Source organism: Caretta caretta, chromosome 10, assembly GCF_965140235.1.
Source record: "Caretta caretta isolate rCarCar2 chromosome 10, rCarCar1.hap1, whole genome shotgun sequence".
NCBI classification, from domain to species: domain Eukaryota; kingdom Metazoa; phylum Chordata; order Testudines; family Cheloniidae; genus Caretta; species Caretta caretta.
Window position 1 is genome coordinate 78,489,628 of NC_134215.1, and position 11,946 is coordinate 78,501,573.

Genomic DNA, 11,946 nt, shown 5'->3' on the forward strand with positions numbered 1-11,946 from the left:
AGTCCATGAAGAGGTGACATCAGCCGTATTAATAAGGAGCCACTACCATCTTGTAAGTGTTAAAGTTACAGTATTGTATTTAGATCCATTCCTCTTTCTGATTCTTAGTTTTGGCATGAGCCTTTTCTCCAGCTGGGGACACTGGGCGCTATCATCTTCTTTTGCCTCCTGATGTTGTATCAATCAAACCACTAGAGAAACCCCATGGTGGGTATGGAGTAACAAAGCCTGATTCTCCTCTTGCGCAGGGGCTGATCCAACTCTGACTGACCTCAACGGAAGTCATTGACTTGACAGGGCCCTCACACAGTGTAAATCAGGAGTAACTCCCTTGAAGCCAAATAGCTTTTGCCCATTAGTACTTATTTATCTTGTTTCAGAGTAACAGCCGTGTTAGTCTGTATTCGCAAAAAGAAAAGGAGGACTTGTGGCACCTTAGTGACTAACCAATTTATTTGAGCATGAGCTTTTGTGAGCTACAGCTCAGTTCATCGGATGCAGTGAGCTGTAGCTCACGAAAGCTTATGCTCAAATAAATTGGTTAGTCTCTAAGGTGTCACAAGTACTCCTTTTATTTATCTTGGGGTTTTATTCTGCTGCCCATCACTGCAGTATCTGAATACCTTCCACGCAATAGGAATAGCAAACTGCTTAATGGACTTCATGGAAACTCTGGCACTTCTCCCCTTTCGGGGCCACAACTCTACTTGGGGGATTTTATTAATTTGATCATTATTTAAAACATCACCTCCCTAGCAAAAATCCCACTGTTGCTAATACCAGTTAAGCTCCTCTAGTATTGACAACACTGGGAGCCCCGGTATAGAAGCACCTCCAACTGCTGCTTGCATTTTAAGCGCCATGTCATTTAATCCTGCTCATAGCAGCTCTGACGGACACAGAGTGCTAAAGCTTTGGGGTCTGGAGGAATATTAGAAATCTAGTCAACTAACTAATTCCTGCATTTAATTAAGAGTTGAAAGTGTTGCTCTGATTTCAAAAATCGAACATTCGCCCCTTGTCCTCACTCCTTTCTTTTCTAAAAACACTGTTGTATCAAAGAATTACAAATTTCTAAATGTTTTATTTCTTTTTTTACTGTCGCCCAGCCACGTTCATTTCCACTGCCATCTAGGGTGACCATACATCCCATTTTGGCTGGGACAGTCCCTTTTTTAAGCCCTGTCCCAGCCATCCCGACTATTTTTTCAGGAGGCATATGTCCTGTTTGCTCTTGCTGACTTGATCAGTTGGTAAGAGCAAATGGGACAGATGTCAAAAAAGTGGGGTGCAGTGTGAAGGAACATGGGGGGGGCAAGCGGAAATGCTAGCCCCCTCCCCCACGGGGGGGGAGGCAGGGCTTGGGGGAGGTAGTGTTCCAACATGCAAGGGGGGGGGTCACCCAGAGGGTTCCAGCGACGGGCAACAGCCTCATGTGGGGGGGGGGGGGAGGAGGGGACAGGCACCTTGGGCAAGAAGCTGAGGGTGTCCCATTTTCTCTTTAGGAAATATGGTCACCCTCCTGCTGTCTGTAAAAGGCACAGTGCTGTCTGATCACTGGCTGAGGATTTAGGAGTCAAAACTCTCGGCTAGGAAGCAGCAGACTCAGAAGCCCTGAACAGAGTGGAGTACAGCCTTGATGCCCTGCCCTAATCCCTGCATTCCTCATCTCCAAACAACCACAGACACTTTTAGCCCAGTGCTGTTTCCACCCCCAGCTGCCTACATGCAGTCAAAGACCTCACTTCACCTCACTTCCATCCCTATCTTCCTCTGCAAGGCAATGAACTTACATCAAGGATGAGCGTTGCCCTGTGTGTGCTTACAAGCAGCTCTCCATTATGTCTTCCCTACTCAGGAAGTGCTCTTAAAACATATTTTCTAGATATATTGTCCTTGTTGGATAGCTGTGATTCTGCACAAAGACAGGTTTATAGAAGGTTGCTAAACTGACCTTGCTGGTGGAAGAAGTATCTGTATGGTTTCTTATGAAGTCAAAGATGTGGTAGGTTAGCGTACGTGGATATTCGAAATAGAGCATGTCTGGTGTCAGTGCCTTTTGGCATAGAAATGTAGCTTAAATATCTGCATTTACTTCAAGTACGTTTAAAATTGATCTCCTGGACCGGAAATGAGAATTTTTTCTCCTTAGCTAGGGTTTGTGAAGGAAATGACTATGGGGGAGGGAAAATAGAAATACAATGCTACACTCAGTAAAATGAATGCTTAAATAAGGGGTTTGTTACTTGTTGGCAACACTGGCAAAGGCCAGCTGTAAAAGGTATATTTTATTATAGCACTAACCTTGACCTAGGGTTCAAAGAGAGAGGTTAGTTTAAATCAATAATATGGTCAGGTCACTTCAAAGGGTCTAGAGCTGTGCTTGAAGATGACATGCAGTTTGTGAATCCAGTTGGAATAGAACATATGGTAAAGATAATAGAAATAAACTGTTGATCTCATTTTCCTCCTTCTTCTAGAGTTAACGTCTTTCTGTCCTTTTCATGACTAATCTGTTAAGGCCCCTTTTTCCTGGCATATTTTCTGAAACTAGAACTCTGTACCAAATATCTTTTGAAATCAATTGGCAGAAAATGCCCTGACTTTTCCCTACTTTTTAGTGGCTTGCTGAAATCATATTAACTTTTATTTTGTAAATAAAGCAATGTGAAAACGATGGGTCAAATCTTCCTGTCACTCATACAGGTGCCACCCCAAATCACCCCAAGTTTACCAGTGTAAGGAAAATTTGGTCTGCTGTGAGTTCTCATGTGTACCCTCAGTTTAGTCTGCCCTTCTAAAAACTGAGCTGTTTAATTTTTTAAAATTAAATAGCTCAAAGTGCTTTACAAATATTAATCTCGCCACACCCTCTGTGAGTTAGGCATTATCCCCAGTTAGCATATGTGGAAAATGAGGGACAGGGTTAAAGTGACTTCCCCAAGGCAGCTCAAGAAGATTGTGGCAGAGCTGGGATAGTCCTCAAGGGTGAAATCCTGGCCCCAATTAACATTAATGGGGCCAGAATTTCACCCCAAATCTCATGAGTCCCAGTCCAGTGCTTTAACCACAAAACCATCCTTCCTTTTCTGGTCAGTATTGCTCTTCTCTTTGTTTTATTGAATTTCCTTTCTTTGTTCTGCACCAATTTTATGCTCCTCTTTGGGGATTTCACGTAGAAAGAGATCAAAACTCCCATTATCATCTGTAGAGCAGATTATTGAGGACTAGGTTACGTGATTCAGGTTTATTTGTGCTGTCACCACCTATGGAAAAGAGAGGCAGTTTCCATTTCACCCAAACACATCTGAGGAGGTTGAAAAATGCCGTGAACTAAATCCCTCTTAGATGGTAATTATCCATGCCTTTCTTTACCATCACAATAAAGGAATACTCAAGACAGCATACTCATTCCCAGCAGCACAAAAGAGACATTGGGCCTGATTCTCTTTTCACTGACACCAGAGTAATTTAGGAATAGCTCCTCTGAAACTAATCAAGTTAAGCTCGACTGAACCCGGTGTGAATAAGAGAAGAATCAGGCCTAGTATGTTTAGCAGAAAATAATACTTTCTGGCCAGATAACTATCGTGGTAGCAGATACCGTTATGATCTTGAATTGTTTGTGTCAAATAACAGCAAAGGAAATGTTAAAGCCTACCCAGCTTTTGTGACAGTATGGAGATCTTTATTGAATTGTTCTAGCACATGGCACCTCTGCAAAGCGAATTCCAAGGCAGAGTGTAGTGAACACATTCTCAGAGCGGGGAAGCAATGGCTTGCTAAAATAAAAAGTCGTTGCTGAATATAAACTTGGGTATTTTAAAACAGCTTTGATTAGCAGATTGCTTCTTTCCCAAGGTGGTCCATGCAGCGTAGAGATAATGGCAGGTTTTCGTATTTATGATGGGCTGTTTTTTCTTTTAATACAAAAATCTGAAAATGATATATCATCGTAAGGGGCATACGTGCTAAAAGTAAAAAAATAAAAGCGAGTAAGATCTGTCTGGAGTGCTGGCCCTTTGCTGGTTTATTTGCTCCTTAGCGGTCTTTGGTCTGACACATTAGAAAATAAATGCAATAGGAGACTGGATATGGAGCATTTCACCTCTAGGTCACTGGTTCAAATCCAGCCCCGCTCAGAAGTGACCCTCCTTTGACAGAGTGCTTATGCTGAACCTGTTTCATGAGTAAACAGAGGACTTTGGTCTCTAGCACTATCAGTGTGGCATCTTTCAACCGTGTTCAGTTCCCTTTAAAAAGGGAAGATATCAGGAGCAAGCCAGTGAACTATTGGTTCGCTTCCCCATCTTGAGCCTCTATTTGCCAAGCAGAAGTTTGGAGTCATTCTAAGGAGAGAATTGATGCTATCAACTCTTCAAGGCTCTTTTGCTCCGCCCCCCCCTTCCCTTTCTCAAATCAATCAGTCTGAGTAGAATATACGGTAATATGATAGCTGGGTCAGGCTGGTGATGTGCCAAAGGTGTGGTTTCAAAGGTTCAGGCACAAATACTGAACTTCCCATAATAGCCATATGAATTGCATATTAGCGTTAAACGCTTTGAGTGTGATTCTGCTCTCACACTGTTGTAAACTGGGAGACAACAGAGTTACACCAGTGTAAATAAGATCAAAATCAGGGCCTTTCACCCTTGCCTTTGACTTATTTCTTACTCTTGACACTGTTAGGATAAAAAGAAAAGGAGTACTTGTGGCACCTTAGAGACTAACCAATTTATTTGAGCATGAGCTTTCGTGAAGTGAGCTGTAGCTTTCGTGAGCTATGCTCAAATAAATTTGTTAGTCTCTAAGGTGCCACAAGTACTCCTTTTCTTGGTTTTGGAAATTGTTGAATGCACAACTCAGGAATGGAAAATATTCCACCACAAAGGGCACAGTGCATTCGTCAGTTAACAAACTGAAGTATAATTAAGGTAATTGCAAAAGTTTGCACTGAATTAATGTAAACATTTACAGTGAGATGGTGTGAAAAACTTTTAACCCTACAGAAAGGAGACATGAGATAGAATTTAAATCACTGTTAAGATAGTCCTTTTAGTCATTGATCTATGAGGATTCCCAGCAGAGTAGAATTTTCCTCAAGTCCAGGAGTAGTCAGCTGTAGGGTGCTGGTTTAGTTCCTTCTCTCACACAAGAGGCTACTGTCAAGTTTTGCCTTGTTAGGCTGTTTTGTGAGCACTGGGTGATGAGTGCTGTGAGAAAAGGCTAGAGACCTGGGTTTACTAAGGCCCAAAGGGTTTGAAAGGCAATCCAAAGCTTGGCCATGAACCTTTTGAAGTTTCCCTCCTTCTTCCATGCATGTCCTCCCACTAACCAGAGTAGAGCTTGGTGGGAGCTGCAAAGCACTTTACATGGATGTTTGCACAGTCAAGTTTTAGTGCCATGAATCTTTGTGGGGAACAAATTTCAAAGTCTCATGTTAGAGTCAGAAGTGCTTGTGTCCTCATTAACTTTGGAAGGCATAGGACTCATAGGGCAAAGGTAGAGGTACCTGATCAGATAGGGTGGAGATTTGGTTTGGGGAACTGGGTTTGCCCATTTGAAGTTTTCTCTTAACCAGTTTTCCCCTCTGTCCAAATTGTTCTTCTGCATATTTTTGTATGTTTCTTTCCAGAATTGAAAAGCAATTTCTGCTGGGAAGAACAAGAGACCTCTGTCTTTGGGAGCATGGGCATGAGTGTGGGTATTGGATTGTGAAACATCTCACTTTTTCCTTCATGAAACCACCCAAGAGACTCTCAAAATGGGGAGGAGGATTGCAAAATGGGTGATATTTTACCTAGCATAAGTGTCCACAAGGTCCTGATGGCAGCTGTGCGCCCAACGCTTTCATGGATAATTATAGTGGTCTCCCCTGCAAGTGTCAAATAAGGTGAACTGTGAGGGGCAATGACCTAAGAAAATGAGTGACCTAAAACTAAATAGCTTGAAAAGTCCATGCACTTTGTAAGTTGACAGACTGTCTGCTTTTCAGGGCTGCATAGCAAATGCATCGGACAGTACAGGTGCTATGTAAATAGAAGTCCATAGTATATGAATGCACTAGTCTTGTGACTTCACCTCCAATGAGACCAATTACAAAGGCTGTTTGGCCTTTGCTTCATCCTGTTTGCAAGGGCCCTGATCCTCACTGCATTACTCAATTGACTTCAGTGTATCCGATGAAGTGAGCTGTAGCTCACGAAAGCTTATGCTCAAATAAATTGGTTAGTCTCTAAGGTGCCACAAGTACTCCTTTTCTTTTTGCGAATACAGACTAACACGGCTGTTACTCTGAAACCTGGTGTGTAACACTGATTCGTGCCCAGGGGGTCTAGATCTCTGCTACATGGAATACCCTGTTTGTAATACTGTTCCGACTGCATTTAGAGAGCGATCGGCAATGTAACAATTACAAAACAATGGTGCTGGGTGTTTGTTCAGCTGTTGGATGTTTGCAGCACATCTCAATGCTAATTCCCACTGTCGTGGAGTCAGGTTTCAGAGAGGTGGCCGTTTTAGTCTGTATCAGCAAAAACAACGAGGAGCACTTGTGGCACCTTAGAGACTAACAAATTTAGCATGCATCCGATGAAGTGGGTTTTAGCCCACAAAAGCTTATGCCCAAGTAAATTTGTTAGCCTCTAAGGTGCCACAAGGACTCCTCGTTGTTTTCATTGTCGTGGAGAGAGCGTTCCCTAATGTATGTGTTTTGCCAGGTGATGGCAGCAGTGTATCTATGCAACTGAGCCACCATCTCCCTTGCAGCGAATACAATTAAACATGATAATTGTGCCACTGCAGGGTAGGACTTATGCTTCATGCAGCTCAGCAGGCAGGGTTTTCTAACTAGCTGACCTGTCAGTTTCTTTTGGTGTTCTGACTGGATTCCTTCAGATATTGCAAGACGTGATTATAGTGCAATATTATGCTGCCATGTGGGAACGGGCAATTTTGTCTGATTTGTTTCTGCAGATTGGGTAAATTGCCCAAAGGAAAAAGAGAAAGATACGGAAGCGAGCACTAACAGGGTAGCAACTCTTGGGGCATGGAGAGCACAACCAGTCATTTCTGCTCTATGCATCTTCTACCTGTGTCTTCCTCTTGCTTGTGTTTTTAAATTAGAGCCCGGCTGCTGAATCTCAAAACAAAGTGAGGCACTGAATCATTCACCAGCCATTCTCCCAGAACACTAAACAGAGAATTAAAGACTGCCTTGAACAAGGAGGCGACAGCTTAACTGTATTTCTCTCAGAGACTATTACATACAGACAGTGGGGTCTGCTTGGTTAGCAAAACCATTAACTTGATTTTACTTTGGGAGTTTTGCAAAACATTTGCAAGAGCCCATGTATGGAGCGAGAGCATATTCCCATTTTGCCCTCCCCAAACCCAAGTAGTCATGGTAGGGGAAGAAAGGACAAAATCAAAATCAGCGTTGGATTGTTTTCACTGAAATATTTAAGATCCTCTATGAATAATGCAGCTTCAGCCCTACCTCTTTTGCACATCACGCTGACTCGTTTCACAAAACAATAAGATTCCTCCCAGCTTACCTCACAGACACAGGACACCTCTCACCCTGAGTGAAGCTTGTTGGGGCAGGAAGACTAGTGGTGGAGGATTTTTTGTTATAGTGAGATAAACACAGGATACAGAGTAACAGCCATGTTAGTCTGTATTCGCAAAAAGAAAAGGAGTACTTGTGGCACCTTAGAGACTAACCAATTTATCTGAGCATGAGCTTTCGTGAGCTACAGCTCACTTCATCGGATGCATACCGTGGAAACTGCAGTTTTCATCGGTATGCATCCGATGAAGTGAGCTGTAGCTCACGAAAGCTCATGCTCAAATAAATTGGTTAGTCTCTAAGGTGCCACAAGTCCTCCTTTTCTTTTTGCAAACACAGGATAGTTCTCTCACTGTAAAATCCTGTGGAAGCAAAGCTCCTGTCGTTTTACGTGAGGTCAGCACTATGGCCCTACCCATGGTTGACCTCACCTACTTAACCTCATGGTAAAACTACAGAGCCTTCTCTCCACTAAGAGTTTACAGAGCAATAGCTACTATACCTTCATTATTCCACTGGAATTCCACACCTTTTTTAGCAGTGAAGGCAAAGGCAAAGCCTTGAGCAGCCAGTTCAGTTGTATTTGTTTGGGAAACATCTCATTTTTCCCCCTCAACGTGCATATATACACACACGCCGGTAGCGATTCTTTCATACTGGTGTAAATCCATTGGCTGCAGGAGAGTTATTTTTCATGGACTCAAAGGCCAGAAGGAACTAAGTGAGCGAACTTATTAAGGGTCCTGAGCACCCAGCAGCTCCCATGGCAGTCAGTGGGAGCTGCTGGCTGCTCAGCAGACTCAGAGACCAGGCCACTGAGTTAGGAGCCCAGTTTCAGGTTCCTATCTTTCAAAGTGGCTCTCAGCCCAAGTTGAGTTTGGAACTGGAGCCTCATACACTAAAATCCTCCACTTGAAATCACATCCTGTTAAGAGAGTCCTAAATAGAACACAAGGGATCCCTTTCCATCATGCAGTTTAGCTCTTTCTAAATTATTTGCAGTAGTGCTGATAAATTCCTGCACTACTTTCTCTAGTGGAGTGTATGTTCTTTATTCAAGGAAAAAATTACAAGTTTATCATGTCCTTATTTGAAAATGAGTTACTGTATGTACCCATCTGTTTACCCGTAACTATTTAGTAATGGTTCTTAATTAGCTTAACAACTTCATGATAACAATGCTCCAAGTTATTTAAAAGCTTGCCTGACAGTTAGTTGTGGGAAGTTTTTCAGAAGAGTTTCTACTGCATTCAGTGCCAACAAAAATGGATTCGGTTCCTGCTGTATGCAAGTTGCAAGGGTGTGTGTGTGTGTCTGTCTCTCTCTATAGGGCCCAGGGTGAATGGAGGGCAAACGGGGGAGCTGCGAGACTGAGGACAGCTAAAAAACTTTAGTCAGATGGTTATACAGGAGAAGCCTAACAATTAAGAGGAAAAAGAAAAGGAGTACTTGTGGCACCTTAGAGACTAACCAATTTATTTGAGCATGAGCTTTCGTGAGCTACAGCTCACTTCATCAGATGCATACCGTGGAAACTGTAGCAGACTTTATATATACACAGAGAATATGAAACAATACCTCCTCCCACCCCACTGTCCTGCTGGTAATAGCTTATCTAAAGTGATCATCAGGTGGGCCATTTCCAGCACAAATCCAGGTTTTCTCACCCTCCACCCCCCCACACAAATTCACTCTCCTGCTGGTGCTAGCCCATCCAAAGTGACAACTCTTTACATAATCAAGTCGGGCTATTTCCTGCACAAATCCAGGTTTTCTCACATCCCCCCCACCCCCATACACACACAAACTCACTCTCCTGCTAGTAATAGCTCATCTAAACTGACCACTCTCAAGAGGAAGTTAGTCTCCTAGTCTAAAGGACAATGCAGCTACTTCACCAGTCCTACAAGAACCCAACCACAGCCCCAGATAGGACTAGTCAGGAGGAAGTAGCATTCACATGCCATAGCAAGGGCAGCGATGCATCTGGGTCCTACAGCTGCAGTGCATGTTCTGTGACCATGACCAGCGCCTGTGCTGGAGGCAATATAAGTTAATCAGCATAATGCTGTCCTCTGCAAGGGGATATGGTGGTGGAAAGGGAAGGCTCAGCTGTGCATGAGCTATGTGTTTATGCTCTTATTGCTACTAATACATTAAAGAGATACCGCTTAGACTTTAGAATTAGATCTATGAATGGGCAAACCCAGTTAGAGGGGTCAGCTGTATTCTTAATGCACTCAGGACACTGCATAAGGCCTTCGGTTTTGCAAAACTCCAAAGCAACCTGATTTTCCACTTGAGCTCTGCAGAAGCTTCTAAGCATTCCTATTGTGAGAGATGCAGCCCACGTTGCATGGTGCTTAGCACCATGCTTTTGCAAGCCATAAGGAACTTATTTGTAATGCTTAGGTGCTCCAGAATAGCAAGCGTCTCCTCCTGTTTTCCTTGGAGCGCTAACCTCGCAGAGGAAGGAGGAGGGAGAAAGAGAGAGACAGCACGTTTGCAATGCTTAGTGGTTCAGTCATTGCATTCTGCCTTGATTACTTCTCCCACTCCCAAAACTGGGGCTCAAGCCCTGGAGAATTTCATAATTGGAAGGAGGAGGAGAATATTTACAGCAAACAGAAATCTCACAGGATCCTAGCATTCCTACAACCAGCTCCCCCCACACACACCAAAAAAAGTCTCATTTCAATTTTAGATCACATAGTGGACTGTCCCAGTTAGCAATGATGCAAGCAGACAGCTTTACATGGTGTGATTCTCCTGAAGCTTAGACCAACCTTGGAGATTTAACATGAACAAAGTAGTGTCCTTCAGATAGCTTCAGTATCAGTCTCAGAAACTTGGCAAGGGTTTTTATTTGAACCAGAACTATTCCAGTTGTGTGGATACACTTGCAGGTAGTTTATTTAGAAGCATTTACAGTGGACAATGGCTGAACCTCTCATTCCCAATAGCGATCACCTGGCCATCAGGTAGCTCATAGCTCTTCTCCAAGGAGGAAGATGAAGCAGCCATGGCCATCTCCACCTCAAAGTCCAGGGTGACAGAGTACAGTTTTTCCTTGACATCTCGCACAATTTCCCTCTCAGCCATGGTGGTGAAGCTGTACCCTCTCTTGGTAAGGATCTTCATGAGGAAGTCGATCAGATCACGGACGGCCAAGTCCAGGTGCAGGATGGCATGGGGCAAGGCACAGCCTTCATAGATGGGCACAGTGTGGGGGACACCATTCCCAGAGTCCATGACAATGCTGGCGGGATGGCCAGACATATACAGGGACAGCACAGCCCAGGTGGCTATATACATAGCTGGGGCACTAGAGGTATCACATGTGATCCGAGTCATCTTCTCCCTATTAGCTTTAGGGTTCAAGGGGGCTTCCATGAGTAGGACAGAGTGCTCTTTGGGGGCCACCAGGAGTTCATTGTAGAAGGTGTGGTGCCAGATCTTCTCCATGTCATCCCACTTGGTGACCATGCCATGCTCAGTGGGATACTTCAAGGTCAGGATGTCCCTCTTGCTCTGGGCTTCATCTCCCACATAGCTGCCCTTCTGGCCCATCCCCACCATGACCCCGTGGTGCCTGGGGTGCCCCACAATGAAGGGGAAGACAGCCCAGGGAGCATCATCCCCATCAAAGCCAGCTTTGCACATACCAGAGCCATTATCAATTACCAGAGCAGCAAGCTCTTCATCAGCTATAAGAAAAGGAGTACTTGTGGCAGCTATTACCAGCAGGACAGTGGGGTGGGAGGAGGTATTGTTTCATATTCTCTGTGTGTATATAAAGTCTGCTGCAGTTTCCACGGTATGCATCCGATGAAGTGAGCTGTAGCTCACGAAAGCTCATGCTCAAATAAATTGGTTAGTCTCTAAGGTGCCACAAGTCCTCCTTTTCTTTTTGCGAATACAGACTAACACGGCTGTTACTCTGAAACCTGTCATCAGCTATAGTGAGTTAGCCGGGAGAATGACTGCAACAGCAGAAGCTCAGAGATGCACTGCTGCTGGCTGGATAGGAGGTTCCCCCTGCAGTATGGGGCATATTTAAGGGAAACATGGCCATGCCCCTGAATGGGGCAGGATGCAGTCATTCATTGGTGTCTCTTGGTGAGCCTACTGGTTCACTGACATTTGTCCAGGGAAGAAGCTACTCAGTGCCTGATGCACCTGGCTTGCGTTAGGGAGAGGTGCGGAGGGTTATGACCTGGAATCAGCAGCTATTGCTTCCATCTGTTCACTCACCCTCTGCAGGGTGCATCTCGGAAGGGCCCCACATCAGCTGCCAGTGGTACAATGCTAAAAGTAAGTTAAAGAGCTGGTTCAGAGGTGGGTATTTCCCACTTCCAAATTGCAAATTTCAGGCC

General features: G+C 44.1%; 1 protein-coding gene across 1 annotated transcript; it reads right to left on the reverse strand.

Annotated features, from left to right (window-relative positions):
* Positions 1–10,495: 10,495 nt before the first annotated feature.
* Positions 10,496–11,233, reverse strand: LOC125643988 (actin, cytoplasmic 2-like). The gene has a single exon (XM_048867345.2). It carries the CDS (start codon positions 11,231–11,233, stop codon positions 10,496–10,498), a length of 738 nt encoding a protein of 245 aa, XP_048723302.1.
* Positions 11,234–11,946: the final 713 nt, after the last annotated feature.

What these genes read in the sequence shown, in the direction of transcription:
- LOC125643988 (XM_048867345.2), bottom strand. Translation starts at nt 11,233, where the DNA reads ATGTGCAAAGCTGGCTTTGATGGGGATGATGCTCCCTGGGCTGTCTTC.